The 27,670-nt window shown below is 45.7% G+C and overlaps 1 protein-coding gene across 1 annotated transcript; it reads left to right on the top strand.

Moving 5' to 3' along the window:
* Lipg (lipase G, endothelial type) lies at positions 1-27,670 on the top strand. Its single transcript, XM_070029171.1, has 10 exons — positions 1-325; positions 3,740-3,921; positions 5,664-5,843; positions 7,192-7,303; positions 13,115-13,336; positions 16,243-16,485; positions 17,325-17,445; positions 18,269-18,487; positions 20,987-21,091; positions 24,007-27,670. Exons 1-10 carry the CDS (start codon positions 229-231, stop codon positions 24,026-24,028), a joined length of 1,503 nt encoding a protein of 500 aa, XP_069885272.1. The 5' UTR covers positions 1-228; the 3' UTR covers positions 24,029-27,670.

Here is a 27,670-nt window from a genome sequence, read left to right as displayed (position 1 = left end):
GCTGCCCCGCATCTCCGGGTGAGGCCAGGTCTGGGTCTGCAACAAGTCCCTCGGCCTTCTGCTCCCGGCGCGCCGCGGCCCGCGCAGCCCGCTCCGCAGTACCATCTTCTCGTCCAGCCCACTACCTGGTGCCCACTTCTGGGCTTCCCGGCGCGGGGGGTGGTGGGGTCCGGGTGGCACTTCTTGTTTTTAATTCTCCTTTCTGAGGAGGGGGCGTGGCAGGGAAGGATGAGAAACTCCATTCTTCTGTTCTTCTTCTGGAACGTCTATTGTTGCTTTGCGGCGGGAAGCCCCACACCCGTGGGTCCTGAGGGACCACTGGAAGGTAACGTGCAGTGCGTTCATTGTTATTAATTATTGATTACTTATACTTTCTCCCCCCCCCCCCCCGCAGTTCTTTTCTGGGCCGGGCTCCCCTGTTCTGCCAACCATTCCTGTTTCTACGGAATCCTTCTTCCTTGGGCATTGCGCTATCCACGTTCTCCTCCTAACTCTCTGAGGCTGCTTAGTGGTGTATTACCTAGATGGTCACCCCGGAGACCACAGGTGGTCAGGGTGTGACAACCCCCCCCCCGCGGGCTCCCTTTACGTGGTTCCCTTAATCGGCGCTGTCCAGCCTGCAGAGCTGCTTGCCAGCAACCACAATTAAACCTTGTCTTGTCTTAAATCTGCTCTGAATCTTCTCTCCTGCCTCCTTGTAATGTTGGTGTGTTTCAAAAGTTAAGGTGTCAGGGTAGCCTGGCCTTAGTTTGAGGAGTGCTTGAAGAGCCTAGGTAACTCGGGGTGAGAAGCTGCCCGACAAGGTTAGCCCGCCTCTGATTTCAGCCTCTTCCTTCTCAACATTTTCTCCTCTTCCACTCTTGTCTTCCTCCTCCTAGCTTCTAGCTTTTCTTTCTCTTTGGTTCTGGGTGGTGATCTCTTGATGGCAGTTTGCGCTGGTGGAGTGAGGGTAGGGTCACAGAACTGTGAGCAGTGAAGACAAGGAGCCTCTGAATGTGGTCCCAACATCTCATTTGCTTATCTTCAGAAGTTGGGCAAGTGCCATTGTTGCTGTGTAAGGGGGGAGTGCTCATTTGAATGGTTGGGAAGGCTTTACTTAACACGTTTCCAACTCCTGTGCTCACTGGAAGTATGACTTGAAACACGCTAAAGTTCCTTCCAGCTTCCCTGCTCAGTGCTTCTGAGTAGCTGGGGCCATTTCATTCATTCCTGAAGCATTCCTTGTGTTTCTGCTTAGTGCTAGCCACTCTTCCAGGAGTAGGGCATTCCCTGCCCTCCTGGAGCTTGCATGTCAATGGTGGGGAGACAGGCTAAATTAACTAAATAACTAGCTAGCTAACTAACTAACTAACTAGCTAACTGACTAACTATAGTACTCGGGATTATGGAGGAAAAGAAAAAGAAAACAGGGGTGATGGGCAAGTCAGTACATTTTAATTTATGATTAAAGAAAGCCTTACTGAGAACCTGACCCTTGAGCAAGAAGCCAAGGGTGTGGGGGAGGGGAAAGGGAAGAGAATGAACCATAGACGAATATGGGTACAATAATCATAAAATCTTAGAGGCTGAAGTGACTGTGGCCCAGAATGGCAGACATGAAGCTGGAGAACTGTGGGTGAGATCAGGCCAGATGGCAAGGTGAACCTTCTATGCATGGAGATAGGTTTATCCAGCAGACCTCTTGCCTCCTCAGCTTCCCCATCTGCTCTGTGTGAGTGGCTGTCTGGATATAGGTTGGAGAAGCTCAATTACACTACTTATTCAAATTTTTGCCAGTTGGGTTCTCTGTTCAATATTTTCATGACAGTTACCTAAATTCTGTTCTTATGTATCTAGCTGCATTTTCTGGAACTTTGTCCTTATTACATTTGGTTCATTTATTCCCCCCCACTGTCCCCATGATCCCTGATACCACTTCCCTCTTCATAACTGTAATTTCTCTTCTGTGATCCTGATCCTCCCTCCCTCCCTCCATTCCTTCCTTCCTTCCTTTCCCCTTTATATTTTCTTTCTTTCTTTCTTTCTTTCTTTCTTTCTTTCTTTCTTTCTTTCTTTCTTTCTCTTTCTGTCTTCCCCTCCCTTTCTTCCTTCCTTCCTTCCTTCCTTCCTTCCTTCCTTCCTTCCTTCCTTCCTTCCTTCCTTCCTTTGCCTTCCTTTTTTTTCTCTTGTGCCAGTACTGGGGCTTGAACTCAGGATCCAGGTGCTTAGCAGTCTCTTAGCTTTTACACTCAGGGCTAGTGTTCTACCATTTGAACCACAGCTCTGCTTCTGGCTTTTTTTTTTTTTTTGCTAGTTAATTGGAGATATGAGTCTCACATTCTCCCTCCTCCCTCCCCCCCTGCCGCCCCCAGGCTGGTTCTGAACTGTGATCCTTAGGTCTCCGGATTACAGGCACGAGCCATCATGCCCAGCTTCCTTTTGTTTCTTAACTATATGATAAATTAAACTTCTGGATGGTATCTCCACTGCTGGATGACAAAAGTGTGTCTTTATCTCCCTAACACATTATGAAATGATGTTTACCAACATGGCAGAAATAAAGCAATGATGATGGTGCCTACCTAGTGTACATGACCATCCATGCATGGGCTGCACTTGGGGAGTGGGGCTGTGTCCTAAGCAGTACTGTATATAACCATGAGCTGGAGGGGTGGCCTTGCTCCTCTGAGGAGTTTCTCCATAGTGTCCATCATTTGTGTAACAAACTGAGAGGATGCCTGGTACCTGTAGGCTCTGCAGAGGGCCTTGAACATGCATGAGGTCCTTACAAGAAGTGTTGGAATTGAGATGGGATATGAAGGAAAGCTCTGCACAACAGATCAGCAGCCTCTTGCTTGCCATTGCAAAACCCCTAATATCATGAAGTTAGAAAATTTGTTGGGAACTTACTTGGCAGCCAGACCTGACCTTACTTGATCCGAACTCATTTGGCAGCACAACCTGGCCTGGGCCAGCAGGAGGTAGTTTGTAATCTTCACTTTTGCTCTTGAGCGTGAGGGGTCCTATATTACTCTACAGAAATAGCAAAGTTCATGGTTCATGGGGGTATATCAGACCCCCAGGAGTATTATATAACATAATATATGGTCCATAATGCCTTTTTAAAGTATGGAACTTTCTTACTGGGTACTAGTGGTTCATGTCTGTAATCCTTGTTACTTGAGAGGTTGAGATCTAAGGATCTTGGTTAGAAGATACTTTTTGGTTAACCATCAAAAAGCTAGAAGTGAAACTGTGGCTCAAGTGGTAGAACATCAGACTTGAGTGAAAAAGCTAAGGGACAGTGCTCAGACCTTGAGTTCAAGTCCCAGTAACAGCACCAAAAAAAAAAAAAAAAAAAAAAAGAAAAAGAAAAAGGAATATTTTTAATTCTGAATCTCAAGTAGTCCTAATGATTTCAGGAAAAGAACCAAGTAAAATGTAAAATAGGCATGTGGGAGAAGGAAAAAAAAACCAAATTAGTTTGGTAGGGAAGAATAGAGTGAAGTAATAGAGATAGCTTTTTGTTTCCAAGCCACAGTAATTAATTAATCAAATGGCTAATTACTACTCAGTGCATATAGATGAGATTTGCAACTTCTAATATCATTATGATTATCCTGGAAAGTGATGAGGGACATTCAGCAGGTATAAAAATCCAAACCCAACTTTCTCATGAACTAAACTGAGCTAGAACTAGACCACAGCTTGCTTAGTATCAAGCCACCAGAAGCTTCCATGCTCTGTTCTTCCTCCCCAGATGAGCTCCAGAGACCCAAGGAGGTTCTGATTTCAACCAAACCCTCTGTGAAGTTTAACCTCCACACCTCTAAGGACCCAGAGCATGAAGGATGTTACTTCTCTGCTGGCCACGATCAGCTTTTAGAAGACTGTGGCTTCAACACCACAGCCAAAACCTTTTTTGTCATTCATGGATGGACGGTGAGCCCGGGAAGGGAGCTCTGCGGCTTTATACAAGATTTGCTTCCTTTTGTTTTGGTCAATTAAAAAGAATACGGGTGCTTCCAGATTCCAAATACTTTCCCCTGCTTTCCTTGTGGGCTGCTTGTGTTTCCGACAGCTGTGAAGAATGTAATGGGCACTTGGTGGAGGGAGCAAGCTGGACTCCAGCAGGGTGGCATTTAGTGCTGGCATACAACAGGCTTTCAGAAAGTGGCTCTCCTGAGGGCAGCAGCCCAGCTCCCCTGGTTCTGAAGGACCCTCTAATTACACTTAATTACATTGGTCAACCACTGCCCGGAGGGGGCCATCCTGCCTTCGGCGCTGAGCTGAACTGAAACAACTTGACTGGCATAGAGAGAGTTTATGAGGGGCCAGCTGGCCAGGATGGTTGACTGCTGTTGGCATGATGCCCTCCTGTGTGCATAGAGATGGCTTCGTTTAAAGGCACTGGGGCTCTTTATCTGACCTAGCTGAGCAATTCCCATTGAAAGGCCCATGACAAACTTCAACAACAAAAAGTTTTCACGCTTAGCCTCAGAAACTCTTGGCCAGAGAGGGATTCATTCATTCATAGTCTGAAGGAAAATGGCAGTATGAAGTGAGCAGATCTCTGCCTGGGTGGGTACATTCTCCCTCTTAATGTGGAGAAAAGTCATAGCTGTTACATTCTTTCTGGGTTTTTAGGTCTATCACCAACAGTTAGGGTCAGAGTTGGAGCTAGGGAAGGGTAATGTGATTGAAGGCATGATCAAGGGACTGTCCATCTGTCCTGCAGTTGGAATCATGCATTTGAACTTTCATAAGACCCTCCTGTCAAAATGCAAAATACTTGCAGCCTGCAACTTACAAATGGGGTGCATTCCAGAAAGTTCTTTTGTAATGTGTTTGGAACTTGGAACAGCACTTTCCCATAGAAAGCAAGATTTGTAAATAGTGTTTGAGTTCCCAGGCTAGGCACAGAAAATCCATTTATTTGATAATGTACTTGTGGATAGGTTTACAACTGGCTCTAGTCACCATTTGTAACTTTGTTTCTGTGGGAAAATGTGTTCTGAGTTCTAATTTGGGATTCTAGGGATGGATTTTCTCTACTCTGGGGTCAACAGAGATGGCAGAGATGGGTTGTGGGAAGGAGCCATTTGTTAACTCTGTGTTTGCCTAGGCGACAGCATCTCCTTGCATCTCTAAGGGAGGAGCCAGTTCTCCAAGGCAACCCTCCCTGGCTGCCTTTGAAGGATGGACCAAGCCACTTATTTGACTCTGACAAGAACTAAGATTAACTAGCATCCCCACCAATAGTTATGCTTCAAACAGGGGACAACAGCAAAGGATGTCAACTATGAAATCTTCAGTGGGGAAAACTAGGGATGTAGAAAGCAATGGTAACTGGGTGCCAGAGACTCACACTCATAATCCTAGCTACTCAGGAGGCTGAGATCTGAAGCCAGCCTGGGTAGGAAAGTCTGTGAGACTCCAATCTTCAAACACACACACACACACACACACACACACACACACACACACACACACACACACACACACACACACACACTCAATCAATCCATCAATCAATGGAAGAGGTAGCAAATTAGCCTCTGGATTGTTTTGATCATGGGTATAAAGGTTCTAAAATCAGAGGGAAGAAGGTCATGAGACTGAATTCTGTGTAAAATAGAGTTCCTGAAGCTCAGAATAATATAATAAAGATTCCTCCTTTGCAGATGAGTGGCATGCTTGAAAACTGGCTCTACAAACTTGTATCAGCTTTGCAGACAAGAGAGAAAGATGCCAACATAGTGGTGGTTGACTGGTTGCCCCTGGCTCACCAGCTGTACATAGATGCAGTCAATAACACCAAAGCAGTGGGACACAGTGTGGCAAAGTTGCTTGACTGGTTGCAGGTAAGTGAGCAGGAGAGAGTCATCTCCTCTCATAAGCAGAATATCCCTCTCTTTTATTCTTTTTCTCTCTTGTATAAAATAATACCTATGTCATATATATATGTAAAACACATAAAGTAATAATACATTGTATACATAATATATATGTGTATATATAGTATTATATATGCATATCATAGGCATATATATTATGTTTTGAATAGAATGATGGTAATTCCATACAGTCTCCTTTGTCATAAGCAGGATTTCAAACTCAAACATTCTTAGGAAATATTACCACACGTGATCTACCAGATGGATCAAAATCTTTGGCATTAAATTTTTTTTCCAAATTAGGCATTGCATGAAATATTTGAATGCTGAGACTTTTAGAGGGCTTTAAAATCATTGATAGATCTTTGGATCTTTCCTGCTAATTTGCTCTAAGTAAAATTTGCCTCATGGGTAGTTACTTGCTGATCTTAGAAGCTGACTCCCTTTGGCTGGTTGGGAATAGCCAGGGTCCAGGAAAGGCTTAGAATTTTAACTAGCTACAAAGTCTGTTTTTGTCTCTCTGAAGAGTGTCTGTGCTGAAGGTAGGAAAGAGGTTGAACCAAACTAATGTGGCCTATTACTTTGTTCAAAATAGTAAATGTGCAAAACAGAGCTTGAAGTAGTGTGTTTGCCTTTTATAAGTCAGTGATTTGCCTGAGATCAGATGAGTTAACTGGGATGGGAGGGGCCAAAGCACATTGGCAAGGTTATCTGAGAGTCAAGGCTATTCTAGCCTGACCTTCCTTTCACCCATGGGAACCAATGAATCCAGAAATCTAGTTAGGATTCTAGAGCAGGTGTCTTTTCTCTGCCCAAGTTATTGCAAAGTTTGGTTCTGAGCTAGGGGATCAAAGCCCCCACTACTGAGTACCTAGAAGGGGATAAAACTCTAAGTCTGGGGCCCAGGTGGGCTTGTGGTGGGGAGGTCAGCAGCTCCTGGGGGCAGCGTAGAGGTGAATCATACCAATAGGTATGATATATTTGTCCTCCCCACTTCTGCTCTTGCTCTGCCTCATAGATACTGTCAGAAAGAATAGAAAACACACAGACAACATGAGGGAACAGTCAAGCATGCAGCCCTGCAATCACGTCCTCAACCCCACCCCCTTGGCATTTGAAGTGCCACCTGCTACTCTTGACCTCCCTGCTGTGATCATGGCCCATGACCCATGTGGCATGGCTAGCCATGCCCTGAAGAATAGGCATACCCATGATTCCTGTGATTCCTCCTCCATAGGAGGACTTGTTGAATGGTTGCTGGCCCTGGGCTCAAGACCACGTTCTTATACTCACATGCTTTGGTGACTTCTTTCAGGAAAAGAATGGCTTTTCACTTGGGAATGTTCACTTGATTGGCTATAGCCTTGGGGCACATGTGGCTGGGTATGCTGGCAACTTTGTGAAAGGAACTGTGGGCAGGATCACAGGTAAGCTCTGTTTTCCATCAACATCAGCAACCATATCCCCCAACTCCTTCTACTACTCTCCAGCCTGGGTCTTCTGAATTGTTGCATCTAAATGAAGCCACTTGAGTGACTTGTAGAGGGCTGGTTTTGGAAGGAATCTGGGGAACGTTTGATCTCGAGCATTTTACCAATTTAACTTGTGTGGGCTCCTCATCTGTAAGACCAATAGATAAAGATATTTTTGTGGAAGCTGTCTTTATTAATCTTGTTCAAGTTAATTTTGCCATTTGGGCCTCTTTCTTTCCTAGTAGACTTTTGGGGTCTCAGAGCACCAGAAAGTACAGTTTGGAAGCCACTGGTCTAGTCCAACAGTTGAGGGAATATTCAGAAGTGAAGTCCTTGCTCAAGGCATATAGCTAAGAAGTGAAGAACAAAAACTGAAGTAGAGCCCTGGTCCCCCAGGCTTCTGGGTATTCATTACAGAGGGGGTGTTCCTACTCCATCCACAAGGCTCCGGGGACTGAGACAAAAGGAAGTAATGATAAATTCTATCTCTGGTTCTATTCATCTACCAGTAGCCTCTCTCTGATGTTAAGGTAGTATTTTTATTTTTATTTTTTTATTTATTTTTCTTTTGTCGGCCATGGGGCTTGAACTCTGGGCCTGGGCGCTGTCCCTCAGCTCTTCAGCTCAAGGCTAGCGCTCTACCACTTGAGCCACAGCGCCACTTCCAGCTTTTTTTCTTTTTGCTTATGTGGTGCTGAGGAATCGAACCCAGGGCCTCAGGCATGCAAGGCAAGCGCTCTACCACTGAGCCACCTTCCCAGCCCAGACTGGGTAATTTATAAAGAGCAGAAGTTTCTGTAACTTCTTCTTACTGCATGAGAGCATGATGGAGGGCCTTAGGATCGCAGAACAAGCATGTCAGCTTGGGGCTCTAGTTCCCTAATAAAGCATATGAATTGATAGGTGAATTTGAGGAATAATTTTCTACAAATGAACTGTGTGTGTGTATGCATGTGCGTGCGAGCATGCATGCATGTGTGCATGTGTGTGCACTGGTCTTGGGGCTTGTAATTCAGGACTTGGGTGCTATCTTTTAATTTTTTTCACTCAAAGCTGGGCTCTACCACTTGAGCCAGAGTTCCACTTTTGGCCTTTTGATGGATTTATTGGAGCTAAGAATCTCATGGACTTTCCTGCCTGGGCTGACTTCAAACTGTCATTCTTAGTTCTCAGCCTCCTGAGTAGCTAGGATTATAGCCATAAGCCACTTATACTGGGTTACAAATGGACTGGTACCTTTGGAGGTACATTTAAACCAGGAAGAAAAGATTTTGCCAGTTTCCTTTTCTTTGATGTTTTTATTTTAAAGCAAGACAAGTACAAAGGAATTCTTTTTTTTTCTCCAGTCATGGGGCTTGAACTTTGGGCCTTGGCACTCTTCAGCTTAAGGCAAACCTCTACCACCTGAGCCACAGCACCACTTCTGGTTTTCTGGTGGTTAATTGGAGATAAGAGTCTCATAGACTTTCCTGCCTGGGCTGGCTTTGAATGTGGTCCTCCGATCTCAGCCTCCTGAATAGCTAGGATTACAGGTGTGAGCCACCAGTGCCCGGCTTAGAGGAATTCTTAGAGTGGTTTAATAAAAGTAGAATTTCAGGTTTTGGCAATAAGCTAGTAGGGTAGGGTTTTTAAATTTTTTTTTTAAGTGAGGTTTTATTGGTCCTCTTCATTGTGGTCTCTGGGCTTAAGTCTAATATGTTCACACACAGAGACATATGCTTGTACATTCCATTAGTGAAAGCTTGGAGCCTTGGCTTTTATTACCAAGATGGCAAGGCCTGAGATATATAAAGTGGACTGTGATTATATGGTCATCCCTCACTGCTCATTAACCCACCCACTGCTGGTGCAAAGTAGTTTCACCCAAAGCCATTCTGTCCAGCTGTCTGAGCACCTGAATGAGAGGTTGGATGCTCCAAAGCTAGGCTAGTCTGGTACAGACTTGGCACTCAAGCAGTCCCTACCAAGGTCAAAGCCCAGAGTGTCTTTGACAACAAGGACAAACTGCAGACTTTGCCTTGCTCTGTCTCTAAATCTGAAATAAGCTGGGGGTGGGGCACTTTCTAGTTCTTTCTCCATGCTTATTTGGGGTCAGCTGCTGAGGTGAAGGCTTCTTGCCTGTGGGTAGCTGAGGAGCTGGCAAAATGCCTATCAGGAGCCATCCCTTCCTCCTGACTCTCTGTGTATGTGGGGGCTCAACTCTGTCCTGTGTCCAGCAGTACTTCAAGAGGTATTTGGCTTACTGTGTCTGTTTGATGGAGGAGGCTGCCTCCTCTCTGTTACCTTCCATTGTTAGACTTCTTTCAGACTTGTGAACCTGGCTGTCTTGACTGGTAAGAGGCTGGATGTTGTAGGTTTCTCATGGTTCTCAGGCCAGTGATACTTCTGAGCTGTGGCCACCAGTAACCTGCAAGAGCATACTCGAATCTCAATTTTCCTGGGGTCAGAGATCATGGACTGGACTTGGCAGGAGTTTTACTGTCTTCTGTTCCATCTAAAGGTCTGTGACTTCTAATAGACTAACAAAGAAATTATGCATTTCCAAAGAACCTGTGTCCACTTAATCATAAATTTAAAAGCAAGCAGATTAATTCATTTAGGAAATATGATTTGTGTGTATGTGTGTATTCCAGTCCTAAGCTTACACTCAGAGCTTGGCTCTGTCCCTTAGCTTTTTTTGCTCAAGGCCAATGCTCTACCATTTGAGCCACATCTCCACTTATAGCTTTCTGAGAGAAGACTCTTGAAGACTACCTGGGCTGGCTTTGAACATGGTCTTCAGATCTCAGCTTCCTGAGGAGGTAGGGTTATAGGTATGAGCCACTAGTGCCCCACAAGAAATATCAATTAAGTATTCCCTGTGTGCAGCATCTGGGTTAGATGCCTCCTCATTGTCAAAAACCTTAAGCACCACACTTATTTGACAGGTAAGTGAAGAGGTACTTCATGCTATCTTTAAATCACATAGCAGAGCCTTTAACAGACAGGAAAAAGGAAGATTCAATGATTTAAAAATAGGCCCAGTATTTTGTATCCTAGAAAAGCAGATTCCAGAGGCTTCGCTTAACACTAAGCTATGCTGCTTGTCTCTTAGAAGTGCAGGGAAAAAAGTAGAGTAGAAATGGGGTACCTGTGGTACACCTGTAATCATAGCTACTCAAGAGGCTGAGATCTGAAGATTGCAGTTCATAGCCAGCCAGACCAGATAGGAAAGTCTGTGAGACAGACTCTCATCTCAATTAACCAGGAAAAGTTGGTTTTGTTTTTTGTTTTTTTGGGTCCAGTTGTGGGGCCTGAACTCTGGGCCTGGGCGCTGTCCCTCAGCTCTTCAGCTCAAGGCTAGCGCTCTACCACTTGAGCCATAGTGCCACTTCTGGCTTTTTTCTTTTTTCTTATGTGGTGCTGAGGAATCGAACCCAGGGCCTCAGGCATGTAAGGCAAGCGCTCTACCACTGAGCCACCTTCCCAGCCCCTAACCAGGAAAAGTTGAAAATGGAGCTGTGGCTCAAGTGGTAGAGCACTAACCTTAAGCAAAGAAGCTAAGGGACAGCACCCTGGCCCTGGGTTCAAGCTCTGCCACACACACACACACACACACACACACACACACACAAACACATACAGAGTAGAGTAGAGTAGAAGTAGATCGTGCCACTTTCTGCCTTGTATCTGTGGGCCATGGATGTGTGCAGAGACTGTCAGAAGAGGCTCAGCCTGGGTAGGTGCCCGACTGTGAGACCCCAGCTGCCCACATTCCTCCAGCACAGCTTGGTTTCCATGGCGCTGCCTGTCTGGTGGGGACCTTTGTTCACATCAAGCAAAGAGCCTTTCTCTTGTTTTGGTTGCAAAGCAGAATGTCCTTTTCCTTCTTTCTTTTTCTCTTCAGTGCACATGGTGAGAGGCAGGGAGAGGCTGCTTGTGTCACTACTTTGGTCCATGTCCCTTCGGAAAGGTGCCCTCTGGGTGGGTACATTTTTGTTCCATCTTTTTGGGGGGTTTTGGATGAGAGGTGAGCCCCCAAAGCAGTCTGAACTCCATTCCTGCCTTGGTTATGCATACAGTTATCTAAGCTTCTGGAAACAGTTTTCATCTTTGGCCAGTCTCGCAAGTTGTGGATGCTACAGACTGGTCACTGTTGACAGTAGCTCTGTCTTTTGTTTCTCCTCCAGTGGACCTCTGCACTTCCCAGTGTGCTCCCTGGCTCTTGTGCTGGGGAGGGAGGACACATCTCTGCTTCCTATCTCCTCCCTTCAGAACTTGGTTCTTGGCCACATCCCCTCCTGGTCTTGATGCTTCTAGATGGGGGATTCTTGCTTTCTTTCTGTTTCTCTTTTTGAGACAGGGTCTCACTATGAGTGCTGAGGTTAGAGTCTGAGTCACTGTGTTTGGCATAGACCAGGGGTTCTCAACCTGGTGGGCTTGGACACATAGAGACCAGTGCTGCTTTGCTGTGCCTGCTGGATTGCGGGGAGTGGGGTCAGATTTCACCAAATGTCTCCTGGGGTTGGGGATCAGGCCCAGTGGCTAACCATTCCACTCCACTATTCTAGGCTAAATACAGACCTTTATTTACTTCTCATTTATTAACTTCCCCCAGTTCTTCTCTGTGTGTCTGTATGGCCAAGAGCCTTTCTGGCTCTCATAATCACCTGGGCTTGAGAATAGTAAGTAATATCCACATACTTAAGCTCTTAGTACCTCTCATGAACTGTATAAATTAAGGCTTTCAGGTTATTTCATAGATGATCCTGTTGCACAGGGAAGTTTTTCACTCTCTGGTCCGTGGACCACCTGGAAAACCAATCTGTATTTCTGGGTTCCATGCCAGATGCCTCCAGTGAAATCTCTGAGAGGTCAGGTGCTTGGGAATCTGCATTTTATTGCAAGTTGTTTGGAATAGTTTTCCATTTATGTGGCTCAGAATTAAGAGACACACACAGGCTCACTCATTGCCGTGATTAGATGCCTAGCCCCTTTTCCCACCTCTCTTCTGGATGCTTCTACATACTCTTTGCTCCTGTGTCCTTCCAGGTGTTCTTTATATTGAGCTACATGGAGGAATCCGGAATTTTAACAAGCTCCCCAGTGCTATTGATGTAGTTTTGAGTGTGAGGACCTGCACCCTATTCAGTGTTGCTTGCTGGCTCAGCCTAAAACATTTGGAGGAAAAAGAAAGGTTTCTTTCCTCTGTGAAATAGAGGAATTCTAGAGGTCTGGCTTTAGATTCTTTCTTTATTGGTGATCTTGAAGATACTTTTCTCTTTCTCCATCTCAACGCTGGGCCAGATTCATAGATAAAGGAAAGGGAAGAGTAAGTTCAAATACAAATTGGCCAGCTTGGGAGGCTGAATTCTTTCCAGCTTAGTTGTTTGGTGAAAGTGTTGTTGGAAATGAGTGCTGTGGAAGGCTAGAAGTGACGGCCAAATGGGCTGACTGGCTTACGTCCAGGCAGCTCAAGTTTTGGCTGCTTGTGGGCTGCTCAGAGCTGGTAGGAGTGTGAACCTGTGGCTAGTTTACAGGGCTTCCCTCAGGACATGGAGAGGCTTCTGAAGGAAGTGTCAGTGCTATGACAGGTGCATTTATGCCCACCAGGATGTCTTGGGTCAGCTGCGCATGGAATTGGGCTCTGTATTTTCTTCCATGTCTGAATTCATGGTGCTGGACCTGGAGGGCGTCCTTATTCTGCACCCTTGGGTTTGACTCTTCAGTCAAGAAGCATTGGCTCAGCACATCTCACAGCGTCTGTTTTGGCCTCTCCTGCTGCAGGTCTGGATCCTGCCGGACCCTTGTTTGAAGGGGCTGACATCAACAAGAGGCTCTCCCCTGATGATGCGGACTTTGTGGATGTCCTGCACACTTACACACGTTCCTTCGGTGTGAGCATCGGGATTCAGATGCCGGTAGGCCACATTGACATCTACCCCAATGGGGGTGACTTCCAGCCGGGCTGCGGATTGAATGATGTCTTGGGATCAATTGCATATGGAAGTGAGTTTCTTATGTATTGTTCTGCGCTTGATTCCCTCTATACCATCTCCCCCTAAATCAGCCACAGCTGTCAGTCCCTCCAATTGCATTCCAGTCACTGTTCTTAACCTCCTTGCCTCCTGGCCCCAACACTTCATTTAAGGTTCTTCATTATCCTAGATGGCTGTTAACAGATACCATACTCTCGGGGCTGGGAAGATGGCTCAGTGGTAGAGCGCTTGCCTTGCATGCCTGAGGCCCTGGGTTCGATTCCTCAGCACCACATAAACAAAAAGAAAAAAGCCGGAAGTGGTGCTGTGGCTCAAGTGGTAGAGTGCTAGCCTTGAGCTGAAGAGCTGAGGGACAGCACCCAGGCCCAGAGTTCAGGCCCCACGACTGAACCCAAAAAACAAACAAACGAAAAAAAAAACAAGAAATCTCATACTCTGGATTCACAGTTGTTATTAATATCTTTTCATGACAAAAACAATACATATGTCTTTACTGCAAAAAAAATCAAGCAAAAGTCTTTCAAGCAAAAGACTTTCACTCTTCAAAGCAGCCAGCATGAATATTTGTGTGTATTCATTGTCTTTTCTCTTTGCAAATTTCCGTGTGTCTAATGATATATATATATATATTCCGAAATCACATTATTCCACAACGTTCTTGCTCAGTCATGACATATTATGGACATTTTTTTTTATTTTTATTTTTTATTTATTTTTGGTCATGGGGTTTTTTGAACTCTGGGCCTGGCGCTGTCCCTGAGCTCTTCACCTCAAGGCAAGCACTCTACCACTTGAGCTACAGTGCTACTTCTGGTTTTTGGTGGTTAATTGAAGATAAGAATCTCATGGACTTTCTTGCCTGAGCTGGCTTTGAACCACAATCCTCAGATCTCAGCCTCCTGAGTAGCTAGGATTACAGGTGTGAGCCACTGGCACCCAGCATTAGGGACATTCTTAAATACCAGATGAGGTAGTCTTACTAACCTGACCCTTTTTTATGGGCTGCATAATATTCTGTAATATAGACACATGAAATTTAAATTTTTGGTAACATTTTATTTATTTATTTTGCTGATTGTGGGGCTTGAACTCGTGGCCTAGGCGCTGTCCCTGGGCTCTTCTGCTCAAGACTAGTGCTCTATCACTTTGAGCCACAGTGCCACTTCCTTTGGTAACATTTTAAAGAGGCAAAACTAAGAGGCTTTTGCTATAGCTATTCATCCTCTGAATGCCTAAGCCTATTCTCAGCAGATTTGGGCTGAGGTCAGTTTGCTGTTAAGACTGCTGGGCAGGTCAGTGGGCAACTTCCATGGAGATTTCCCATTCTCACACTCCCCTGGGTGCTGGCAGCATTTCCCAAGTCTCAGCTCCAGTCCCCATGCTGACATTCTGCCCTTTGTATGTCCCACTTTGTCACTTGGTATTAAGGTTTCCCTTTTCCAAGTGTGATGAATATCCAAGTAGCCCTAAGGCTTGGGGGCCTGATTACTTCTGCCCCTCATTGTAGGATGATGACATGCAAGGTGCCAGTAAGATTGCTGGTACTAGTAAGGAGGAGTGTGGGGGCCTTTGCCATATTTTTCTTCAGATCCTGGGAGTTACTTAGACTATTGGCTTTAGCCTCTGACTTCAAAAACAATCACATACTCTGGGTCAAAAGAAATCCAAGTTATACTCTTATTTTTCCTTTCCTTTCCTCTCTTCCTTCCTCTCTTCCTTCCTCTCTTCCTTCCTTCCTTCCTTCCTTCCTTCCTTCCTTCCTTCCTTCCTTCCTTCCTACCTTCCTTCTTTCCTCCGTCCATCTGTCTCTCTTCCCTTTGTGCTTGTGCTGGGGCTTGAACTCAGGACCTCATCCTCTCACTTGGCTTTTGATGCTCTATCACTTGAACCATACCTCAGTTCTGTTTTTTTGCTGGAGATCAGAGTCTCTTGGATTTACCTGGGCTGGCTTTTGAACTGGAATCTTCAGATCTCAGCCTCCTGATTCACTAGGTTTATAGGTGTGAGTCAGCAGCACCTGGTTCCAATTATCTTCTTGACAACCAAGTATCTCCATGACCCTGAACAAATTGTCTCATCTCTAAGGGCCTTTGGGTTATAGTCTGTAATTGAAGGGATTGGAATAAATGATGCTGGTATTTTCTTAAAGGGTTACTCAGTAAATATTGTAGGCTTATAGGACTTTTTTTCAGCTCCACTCTGCTGTGATAGCATGAAAGCAACCATAGAGAATACATAAACCAACAAATATGAAATATGGATGGTTATGTTCCAGTAAAACTTCATTTACAAAAGTATGGAGCCATCATATCCATAATTTGCTGAGCCTGGATGAGATGAAGGGTAGCATTTGTTGCATTTTCTGCACTTTCTAACCATATAGATCTGTTAGGACTTGGTGACTGTACCACACACATATCTACATCCTTCTGTTTAGCCCTTACAGGAACTCTCTTGTTCTTTTTTTTGGGGTGGGGGGTCCGGTTGTGGGGCCTGAATTCTGGGCCTAGGCGCTGTCCTTCAGCTCTTCAGCTCAAGGCTAACGCTCTACTACTTGAGCCACAGCGCCACTTCTGGCTTTTTTCTTTTTGCTTAAGTGGTGCTGAGGAATTGAACCCAGAGCCTCATGCATTCAAGGCAAGCGCTCTACCACTGAGCCACCTTCCCAGCCCCTCTTGTTCTTTCTTTCTCTCTGTGTATTAATGATGTCTTCTAATTAAGAGAGAAAACAGCTACTGGCTGGAATGTTCATAAATTCCTTCCCTTCACAAGAGCCTAGCATATCACAGACACCTTATTAACAGCTTCACTAAGCACAGCTTTCACTGATGAGGTGTCTAGTAATTGTTGATTGAACATTGTAATCATCCAGAGGAGGCTTGTTCTGCATGTTTTGTTTCCCTTCCCCTTCTCCAGCAATCACAGAGGGGGTGAAATGTGAGCATGAGCGAGCTGTACATCTCTTTGTTGACTCCCTGGTGAATCAGGACAAGCCAAGCTTTGCCTTCCAGTGCACGGACTCCAACCGTTTCAAAAAGGGGATCTGTCTCAGCTGCCGGAAGAATCGTTGTAATAGCATTGGCTACAATGTTAAAAAAATGAGAAACAAGAGGAACAGCAAAATGTACCTCAAAACCCGTGCAGGCATGCCTTTCAGAGGTAATCTTCCAGCCACAGGGTGCCCCTTTGTCTTTCTCCTCTTTCTTAGTACCTTGCTACTGAACAGCTCAATTATACCAAGTATTGTAGATCAGATCACGTTGTATAATGGTGAGGAACCGTTTATGACCCCACAATTATAGAATCACTAGCTTAAATTTTATCTTAGTTGAACTCTCCAACACTATTTCAAAGTTGCTTTCTCCTTTGATTTCAACAAAATGTGAAGCAGAATGAATGGAAGATCAATAGCTTACATTTTTATAACATTTTATAAAACCACGTTTTCTTGTTTTTGTGTCAGTACTGGGGCTTGAACTTAGCCAGACAAATCTCCTTTAGCTCTTTCCCCTCAAAGTTGGCACTCTACCACTTAAGCTACAACTCCACTTCCAGCTTTGACTTGTTAATTGTAAATAAGAGTCTCACAGTCTTTCCTGCACAGGCTAACTTTGCATGGCGTTCTTTAGATCTCACCTTCCTGAATAGCTAAGATTACAATTATGAGCCATCAGTGCCTGGCAAAACCATTGTGCTTTATGGATTTTGTGCAAGAGGAAGTTGAGACTCAGAGACATTGATTTGGTGCTCTTTAATCCAGGATCACACAGCTAGAAAGAACCTGAACTAATTTCCCGAAACCTCTTTTTATGCCAAAGTTCATTTGATGCTTTCATGATGTTTTATGCTCTTGGATAAAATGAGAACAGAAGGAGGCTGGAGGTTGAACTGTACCAAAAGGTTATCAGTTTCTAAAACTCAGTATGCTAGATGACTCATGATAGACCCTGAGAAGGCCTGTGAAACTCACAAATGTCTTTGTTCTGCCATGTCTGCAGTTTACCATTATCAGATGAAAATCCACATCTTCAGTTACAAGAACAGGGGAGAACTGGAGCCCACCTTCTATGTCACCCTGTATGGCACTAATGCGGACTCCCAGACTCTACCATTGGAAATGTAAGTCCTGTGATGTCTCTGCAACTTTGGTTCAGGACAGAGACCAAGCTGGTCTGACAAGAGAAGGCACAAAGGCTCATTGGAGCAAGGGCAGAGTGTAGTCAGCTTGCCCAGAGGGAAGAACTGGGTGGTTCTTGCTGGCCTCTGAGGCCTCTCTTTCTCTGTGCATTTTCCTTCAAGCCCTTGACTCAGAAGGTTTCTGGGAGGGAGGCTCCTGAGGTGAATCAGCAGCATGGGAAATAAATGGATCAGCTATACAGAAACTGCTGTTTCAGTTCAGGCAACTCCTGACACCCGAGGCTTTAGGAAACCTGGAACTTCATGAACGTCATCCTTGGAGCTTCTCTACTAATGCAATACAGGAGGGGCATGTGGCCGAGTGTCCCGATTCCCACCAGGGACAGGCATCCTGCCAATTAACGTTGGGATTGTGAAGAAATACCATAGAGCCAGGTCTGGTGGCACATGCCTGTAATCCAAGCACTTGGGAGGCTGAGGCAGGAGAATCAAAATGGGAAAGGGCTAGGACTTGGGCAGGAGACATGTCTGTGGGAGAGAGGGACAGCACAGGTGTGTGGGATGTGACTTCTCAGTTTCTCACTTACGCTCCTTCTTGGTCCTGTCTCCCTGGGAACTCCAAATGCTGAAATGCTCAGGAATGGTTTGAGAGGACATCAGGAACTGTGGGAGCACAACTGAGCTCTGTCCTTGGTCTTGTGGGTGGGACCTGATGCCTCTTTCCGGTTGTGAGGGGGGATCTTCCCCCATGTCGCCCCACACAGTGTGGCAAAGTGTGGAAAGAATTTCTGTCTCACTTTTGTAGCGTGGATCAGATCAACCTGAACGCCACCAACACCTTCCTGGTCTACACTGAAGAGGACTTGGGTGATCTCTTGAAGATTAAGCTCACCTGGGAGGGGACAGCTCAGTCCTGGTACAGTCTGTGGAAGGAGCTTCGCAGCTACCTTTCTCAACCCAGCAACCCCTCCAGGGAGCTGCACATCCGGCGCATTCGGGTCAAGTCTGGGGAAACCCAGCAGAAGTAAGTCCTCCTACCCCTCTGACCACCTATCCACCTACACATTGTGTCTCTGCCACATCTTTCTTTTGCCCCGTGCGTACCTACAATGTTTGTATTCAGAGCATGGAAGCAAGTCTCAAGCAACTCTGCAATGTGGAAATTTGGCTTTCTAATCAAGGTTTCTGGCCCTTGGCTGAGTGGGGTAAGAGAGTGGGGTAGGAACTGAAATTCAGCCCTTGATCTATTGTGGGGTGTGTGTGTGGGAGGGCAGGGGAGGAAGGGCAGTTCTTCTAGACCAGGCTTTAGGGATTTTTTTTAAAATTTTGTTTTTGGTGGTACTAGGATTTGAACTCAGAGCCTCCTGTTTGCTAGGCAAGCACTCTACCCAGCCCTGGACAGGGCTTTTTCAGGCATGCTGCCTGGTTGATCAGTTTCTTATGAGGCAAACCGGAGGATCCTGTCCCACAGATGGGATCTTGGAGAGGACCCACTTAGCTTAGCATCTTATTACTGTGTGTGTGTGTGTGTGTGTGTGTGTGTGTGTGTGTGTCCTTCAGAGGCTGTATCAATATGGAATGTGGGCTGGGGTCCCATCTTCAAATGACAAGGAGCTCTCTGTGCCAAGTCAGCTGGCAGCTTCCCCATTTCTTTGAACCTCAAGCTTAGCATGAAAGATCCAGACCTTTCTATGTCAGCCCTTCATACAGTACTGCCTCTCAGAGCAGCCTCTGTCTCAATAGGGGCCCGGGAAGGCTCAGAGGCAGTGGAGCCTGGGAGACCTTTGTCCAGAGAGGTTTTCTTATCCAAGTCCTACCCTCCACTGTAGAGTGGCCAATGCCAGCCTTGGGGCTGGGGGCGGGGTGTGGAGGCAGCTGCTTCCACCTTCTTTGTCCCTCCTCTAATGCTTGCTCCATTACAATTCTTCCCATGTCTTGTTTCTATCCATCATCTGTGGCTGGCTTGGGAGCAGAGGGAGTGAACTGGAGCCTTGCATTCTCTCCTCTGGTCTTAACCCCAGTGAACTGGAGGGTCTCAGAGATGGTAGCCCTAATCCTGTGATCTTCTTAATTGTGCATCTCTTCCTTCCTTCCTTCCTCCCTTCCTTCCTTTCTTCCTTTCTTTTTTGTTCAGAGCTCTTGTGAAGTACAGCTTATGCCTGGGCTAGCTTTGAATCTCAACCCTCAGATCTCAGCCTCCTGAGTACTTAGGATTACAGGGCATGAGCCACTGGTACCTAGCCTTAGGTGTCCTTTTACTAAGCCTTTGATTGTGATTTGCAGCCCAATTCCATTTGCTCTTGACAATGGCTATGTATACAGCATGATCCTAGAGGCTCCTTGAATTCCTTTGTTCAAGTCGCTTGCAGTCTAGTGGAGAAGTCAACCACAGATCTCGCACCATAAGCAGTTTCAAGAGGCATGGGGTTATAGTAAAATAAGATGCTCATTTTTAACTTCATGGCATAAGAATAATGGTAATAGCAAAAACCAGTGTTTATATGAGGATATGCATCTGTAGTAAATTGGGAGGTGCAGGAAAGCTTAGGGTCATGGGCAGTGGGTAGGAAGACAAGACAGTTTTCAAGATGCCATGACTTTAAGAGGCAGGCAGTCATGTCAGGCACTGGTGGCTCATGCCTATAATCCTGGCTTCTCAGGAGGCCGAAATCTTAGGATTGGGGTTCAAGGCTATGCTGCATAGAAAAGTCCATGAGACTTTTATCTCCAATTAACCACCAAAAATCTTGAAGTGGCAGGTGAGAATAATCCTAGCTACTCAGAAGGCTGAGATCTGAGGATTGCAGTTCAAAGCCAGCCCGTGCAGGAAAGTATGAGACTCTTTTTTGTCAGTCATGGGGTTTGAACTTTGGGCCTGGGCATTGTCCCTGAGCTCTTCTGCCTAAGGTGAATGCTCTACAACTTGAGCCACAGTGTTATTTCTGGTTTTCTTGTGGTTAATTGGAGATAAGAGTCTCATGGACTTTCCTGCCCAGGCTGGCTTTGAACCGTGATCCTCAGATCTCAGCCTTCTGAATAGCTAAGATTACAGGTGTGAGCAACCGGTGCCGGCTCATGAGATTCTTATCTCCAATAAACCACCAGAAAACCAGAAGTGGCACTGGGGCTCAAGTGGTAGTATGCTCTCCTTGAGCTGAAGAGCTGAGGGATAGTGCCCAGGCCTAAAGTTCAAGCCTCATGACTGACAAAAAAATCTTGAAGTGGAAGTGTGGTTCAGGTAGTAGAGTGCAATCCAGGAGTGAAAAAGTCAAGCAAGAGAGTGAGGCCCTGAGTTCAAGTCCCAGTACCAGCATACACTCATACAAAAAGAGGCAAGCGACCTTGTGGTGGTGAGAGGAGACAGCAGGCGAGGTGTGATTAAGGCTAAGGCTGTTATAGAGGGGCTGTTGGGAGTCCTGTAGAGAGGAACAGGCTGAGGTCTCTGGCATTGGTGGAATCCCGAAGGCACTACCTGGTACTCCCTACAGTCTGGACTATATCAGTGTTTTCTCTTTCTTCTTAGATTGACGTTTTGTGCAGAAGACCTTGAGAACACCAGCATCTCCCCTGGCCAAGAGCTCTGGTTTCACAAGTGTCGAGATGGCTGGCGAATGAAAAATGAAACCAGGTACCCAGGCTTTCTCTGTGTCTACTTACAACCTTTGCCGATCACCTAGCATGTGCTGGGGGTGGACTTGGGAGGTAGCAGAAACAAAACAGATAGAAGGGCCCTTCTTCATGGAGCTGACCTTCTGCTGGGAGGAGGCGGACAAATGCTTAAGTGAAAATATGGGGCCAGGCATCAGTGGCTCACACCTGTAATCCTAGCTACTCAGGAGGCTGAGATCTGAAGATCTCCAATAAACCACTCAAAAAAGCCAGATGTGGCACTATGGCTCAAGTGGTTGAACACTTGCCTTGAGCAAAAGAAACTTAAGAGACAGCTCCCAGGCCTAGAGTTCAAGCTCCAGAACCAGGCAAGAAAAAAAAAAAAGGAAAAAAAAAAAGAAAAGAAAATATGGGGTGATGGAGGGCATGAATGTCCCCTCTGCTCTTTGGTGTTTGTTGTTGTTTTGTTTTTGTCCTTTGCTTTTATGTTATCTTTGTAGTACTGGGGTTTGAACTAAGAGGCTCAAACTTGCTAGGCAGGCATTCTATCACTTAAGTCATGTCTCTAGATCTTCTTCTATTTCATTATGTTTCAGGTAGGGTCTAGTGGTTTTGCCTAGGCCTGGTCTTTGACTGTGATCCTCTTACCTACATAACTGGAATACTAGCCATGTACCACCATCCCTGACTTTTTTGTTGAGATGGTGATTCACTATCTTTTTCTTGGGCTGGCAATGAGCTGCATTCCTCCCCATCTTTGCCTTCTAGTAGCTGGGATTACAGGCATTAGGCCTACAGTACCTGATAATGATACCCCTGCCACATTCTCTAGATGCTCACTGCACATAGGCTTGCAGGAATGAGATCTTTTCAGTCACTAAATCTCTTGGGTTGGCATCCATGTCCTTCATCTTAGACTGATATCTCCACTGTGGCTCCCAGGGCTTTGGGAGGGTCCAGCCTTCCTAGCTTCCTTCTGGACACCAGGTTGTACTAAGGAGTGGGGTCAAGGTCAAAGTATGAGTGGACAGATGTCAGTAGGTCTGATTCTCCCTTCTGGGAAGCAGAATGCTCATGGGCGGAGCTGGAGCTGACTGAGACTGAAGGCTTTAGTGTCTCACTATTCCACGTGGAAAGCCCATAATTTCAGAGGAGGAAGGCCCACATCACGGAGGGCGGTAATGGACTCCTCCATGGGAACTTGCCATGTGCCCTCTGAGCCTAAATGTCTGCTAAGGAGGAGGGAGGCCTTCTCCCTCTGTCTCCCCCTAAGCCCTTGTCTTCACTGGGTACTGCAAGGTGATCCTGCACATCCATGGGTGCCCATTCTGTCTCCAGTGATGATGTCATCATTTAATTTTACCACCGACCTTAGGAGATGGGCACTGTTGTCCTTAGATACAAGTAAAGAAACTGAGGCTCAGGGAGATGAAGTCACTATCCCAAGATTCCCAGATCGTGATGGCAGAGTGAGGATTTGAAGCAGATCAGTTTATTCAGAAGCCTGCTCATCTGAGCATGAAGGTTCTACTTGCTCAGATGAATGGTCTGGTTTTGATTTCATCTTGGTCTGGGTACCAATTATCAAGCAGCTGTGCTCAGGCTTAGGGGCCCCTGTGATTAACTGTCTGACAACCCTGAGGGCTGAGCTGCACCCCCAGCTGCTCTGTCTCCTGTTTAGGAGCCTCAATAGACCTTATGCTCAGTGATCACAGGACTTACATGGTCCAAATCTTCCCATCTCATTAAGAGACTCAGTCTCATGTGAGCTCATATGAAAGTCCTCCAAATAGGCAAGGAGACTGATCACACCCAGGAAGGACTGTTATTCTGTGATACAGGATACAATATTTTGTATTTATTTATTTATTTACTTATGCCAGTACTCGGGACTCTATCTCTGAGCTCTTCTGCTCAAGGCTAGCACTCTACCAACTTGAGCAATAGCTCTGCTTCTGGATTTTTCTGTGATTAATTGGAGACAAGAGTCTCACAGACTTCCTGCCCTGCCTGTCTTCAAACTACAATCCTCAGATCTGTCTCCTGAGTAGTTATGATTACAGGCATGAGCCACTGGTGCTTGGCCAATATTTTATTCTTTTCTGCTCCTGAACTTCCTAACAGCGGAGAACTATATGGTGTGACTCACATTCCTTCTTTTTAAATTAAAAAAAAATTTTGGTGCCAGTACTGAAGCTTGAATTCAAGGCCTTGTGCTCTCACTTGGCTTTTTGCTCAAGGCTGGCATTCTACCCCTTGAGCCACAACTCCACTTCTGGCTTTTTGCTGGTTAATTGGAGATAAAAGAGTCTTCCTGAGTTTTTTACCCAAGCTGCCTTTGAACCATGACCCTTGGACCTCAACCTCCTCCCTTTTTGGACATAGCCAGTCTAAACAATAAAGAAGCCGTGGCATCCTAGACATAAGCTTGGCTGTTAGCATTTGCCCTCCTGACCTCACTGCCTGCTCACAGACGAGGAGACTGAGGTGCTGAGAGGTTCTGTGACCTCTGCCTGCAGTGGAGACTGGAATCCAGGTCTTTTGACTCTACCTCTTGCCACAGGACAGTTTTGTATGTTTCTAGAATAACACAAAAAGACACTTGAATAGTCCTCCACTTGTGTGTGTGTGCTTGTGTTTCTGTGTGTCTGTGTGTGTTCTTATGTGTATATTCCACAAAACATGAATGCACATGCTGGATTGTGCACAACTTGGAGCCTAGAGAAAGAAGGCTGTCGGTGGGCTATGTCTCAAGAGTGGACCTGTGGCTTGTTGGGCAGGGAGGAGAAAGAAGCTTCTTCGAGGACCTTTCCATTGCTTCTGAAAAGAGAGAGAGTAAACTAGCCCCACAGGTGTGCCAGAAAGCTTGGCCTTGATACAGGCTCGCCTGTGTGCTGGTGGAAAGCTAACCAATATTCTCACGGTTCCTTGCAGTCCCACTATGATGCTAGCCTGAGGGGCCAGACAGTCCTGCCGCACAGCGCATGCGCCCAACCCCGCTGTCCAAGCACAAGGAGGAATGTTACTGCTGAGACCCACCGGGGACAGAGCGCCCTCGCCTTCACCTGGAAGCCCGGGAGGCTCGTGCTTGCCAGACCCCCTTTCCTCTGTCCCCTACGATGAACATGACTGTGAATTCTCTCAGGAGGGGCCTGTCACTGCGGAAGCTCCAGTTCCCAACTCTAGATCGTTCTAACTCCAAACCTCCAGAGCCGCATTCGGATTCGTGTGTAAGCACCGAGATGCCCGGGCCCCTTCGTGCCTTTCCTAGCAGCGGGCTCAGGCTGGGGAGTGGCTGCGTGTGGTGGGCTGCCAGGGCCTGGCCACTTGGAGGGAGGCCCTGCTGTAGGAGTTCGGTGGGATACGTGGATGGACACTGGCTATGTCTTAGGCATTTCCTCTGCCCCAGCTTGTCCTCTAAGCTCACAGCGCCGGCTCTTCTCTTTTCCCGTTGTTTTCCTTTGGAGTACTTAAACTAATTAGCTTGTGGGAGCAGACATCTCTATCAGCCTCTGATTTGGAACCCGATGGGGTTGAGGTTCCTAGAGTTCCATCCAGTTCAGTGATCCATGAGTACACCCGTGAGAGGAAGTCAGAAGGGCATGGGAGAGGGCCACAGGATGTAAGAATTGATGGCCCCGAGGCTTTAGGAGGTTCCAGCCTATTTCTCCGTGGTTAACAGTGGTCATTTCCTCAAAGAGCAATATGCTGGCCCCAGTGGTGGCTGATTGCTTTGAAGCAGTCTTTTTGTTCGGGGAGTTGGAAGATGTGTTCTCTACTCATTTCTGCAGAAGTTAATGTCTGTCTGTCCACAGAGCTGGCTCTGAGATCCCACACAGTGTTCTTTCTTCCTGGAAATATCCTGCTTTCCTAACAGTGCCTTAACTTCTTGGAAAAACCTCCAATTCTAGATTTTTTGTTGTTGTTGGTGGTGGTGGAGGGAGTACTAGGACTTGAACTCTATGTGCTGTCCCTGAGATGTTTTTCTTTTTTCTTTTTGCTCAAGGCTGGCACTCACCACTCACTTGAGCCACTTCTAACTTTTTCAGTGGCTGGATGGAGATGAGTCTCACAGACTTTCTTGCCTGGGCTGACTTCCAACTGTGTATCTCAGAACTCAGCCTCCTGAGGAGCTAGTATTACAAGCGTGAGCCACTGGTGCTCAGCCAGTTCTAGATCTTGGTTGGAATTAATCAGCATGATAGCAGAGATATCCTTTTACACTTTTAAGGCAGTCTGTGCGTGTGCCATCTAACTAGCATGAAGTGACTAGGGCAGTTGTTATTGTCTTTACTGTGCAAAATCAAGGTCTGGTGAGATTCATCCATATGCCACCAGGTAGATGGAGGGGCCGAGCTGAGAACCCAGATTTCCTGGAGGCAAAGTTCTGGAAACTCCATCAAGATGCCTACTATCATTTCCTACAAATATACCCCAGGTGTGATAAGTAAAGGTTTATTTTCAGAGCCATCCATAGAATCCTAAATCCTTTAGTTAATATATAACCAGGAAATATCTGTGCCAAGGGGTTGGGTATTTTTATGAGTGAGATGTATAGGAGGAAGTATGATAATCAGGTGTGGGTGATAGAGCATTTTTTTTGTACTTAGGTTTTGAAGGGACATTATTTGCATCTGTATTGTGCCAAAGTTGTATCACTATTTTTGTAATGCCAAACGTCTGATTATATAACTAGTTGAGTATGCTGTTGGTCCATCTGTGTGCTTCTACCATTGCTTTCTAGCCAAAGTGAAGCTTACTTTACTGGCCATCACCCTGTTTACTGTTGACTTCCATTTTTTGTAATGGAAGCATTGAGAACTGAATCCTCAGAGGGTCAAGAATTTATCCATTTGGCTTGAAACCTTATTTGTATATAACGATGCTTTTTTAATGCTACTCAGAATACTATTTATTTCTCAAGTGTATATAATGTGTAAAGATGTATGCAAATATATGATTAGTTTTCACTTTAACAACTTTCAAGATAGAAAAAAAGTGTAATCATAAAATAAATCTACAAAATTCTTAACTGTCTGGCAACTCACTTCTTAAAATTTGGAAGAATGCCTAAATCTTCGATTTGACAAAAAGTTGCTTTAATGTAAGGTATTTTTTCCTTGGTAGCTGGAAGTGGACAATGACTCCTTTGGCTAATGAACAAGAAAAGCCACTTATTTGCTTTTTGGTGGTTCTAGGGATTGAACCCAAATCCTGCACATGCTAGGCAAGTACCCTACCACTAAGATATACTCCAGTTCCAAAGTTGTTTGAATTGCTGCAAGAAGGCCTGATGGTGGATGTTTGGAATAACAAGGAGGGTGGCTGGATGTCAGATGACACTAACAAGCATTTAGGTTTGGTTGTATGGGACCCAATAATAATGACTTTTCTCCATTGTATTGAGAGATTTAATAGGGCCAAGCAGAGTCCAAGTCTTGATTTTTTCACTGAGCCACTCAGGGTGATCTGAAGATTTTTTTTTTGGTGGGTCCTTGTTAAACTCTGGGCCTGGGCGCTGTCCCTCAGCATTTCAGCTCAAGCTAGCACTCTACCACTTGAGCTACAGTGCCCACTTCCAGTTTTCTGGTGGTTTATTGGAGATAAGAGTTTCATGGACTTTCTTGCCCTGGGCTGGCTTTGAACCGAGATCCTCAGATCTCAGCCTCCTGAGTAGCTAGGATTACAGGCGTGAGCCACCGGCACCCAGCTCAAGAATTGAAATTTTTGTTCTAAAGGTATAGTCCACAATTTAGAAGGATGTTGTCCACAACCACAGATTTAACTTGGAAAAAGCTGAGAAAAATAGAAAAGATCTTTAACTGGTGTTAAGATATGTTATCTCGGGACTGGGAAGTTGCCTCAGTGGTAGAATGCTTGCCTTGTGTGCATGAGGCCCTGGGTTCAATTCCTTAGCACCACATAAATGGAAAAAGCCAGAAGTGGGGCTGTGGCTCAAGTTGTAGGGCTCTAGTCTTGAGCTGAAGAGCTTAGGGACAGCACCCAGGCCCAGAGTTCAGGCCCCACAACCAACAAAAACAAACAAACAAATGTTATCTCTTATGCATAAAGAATGTAAACTTAAAAACAAAAAAAGCTATGCTACCAAGACATGATAGTGAAAACTATCTGCTACTGGCATATAGCCAAACAACTAGGTGAACAGAATGTGATGTAGAAATCAAGAGCAAAAGTATGAATGTGTGGAAATTTGGTCTAAACCAAAGGCGGCACCACAAAGCTGAAGAGGAGAAGTCTTATTTAGTTGATGGTGGTGGGAACTCAGCTTGATGCATGAAGACGGCTGGGCTCATCTGTTTGCACCACAGAGAAAGGAGGGAAAGAGGAAAGTGATAAAGACACTTGAATAAGAAATGAGGCTATGGCTCAAATGGTAGAGCTCTAGCTTTGAGCAAAGAAGGTTGGGGACAGCACCCAGGCCCAGGGTTCAAGCCCCAGAACCAGACCCACCCCCCAAAAAAAAGATAACTGAGTAAAATAGGAGAATCTCTTTGAGATCTCAGAGCCAGAGTCCTTAAGTATGACCTCCCCAAATGTTAATCAAAAGACTGAAAACTGAGATTTGGTGGCATCAGTA

Source organism: Dipodomys merriami, unplaced genomic scaffold, assembly GCF_024711535.1.
Source record: "Dipodomys merriami isolate MVZ:Mamm:240054 unplaced genomic scaffold, mDipMer1.0.p SCAF_2, whole genome shotgun sequence".
NCBI classification, from domain to species: Eukaryota; Metazoa; Chordata; class Mammalia; order Rodentia; family Heteromyidae; genus Dipodomys; species Dipodomys merriami.
This window is presented reverse-complemented; position numbering and strand designations above follow the sequence as displayed.

Excerpts from the sequence above, each read along its gene's own strand:
- Lipg (XM_070029171.1), top strand. The coding sequence starts at position 229 with ATGAGAAACTCCATTCTTCTGTTCTTCTTCTGGAACGTCTATTGTTGC. Across the intron at positions 326-3,739 it reads TCCTGAGGGACCACTGGAAG|ATGAGCTCCAGAGACCCAAG; the intron begins GTAACGTGCAGT and ends CTTCCTCCCCAG. Across the intron at positions 17,446-18,268 it reads CAGACTCTACCATTGGAAAT|CGTGGATCAGATCAACCTGA; the intron begins GTAAGTCCTGTG and ends TCACTTTTGTAG.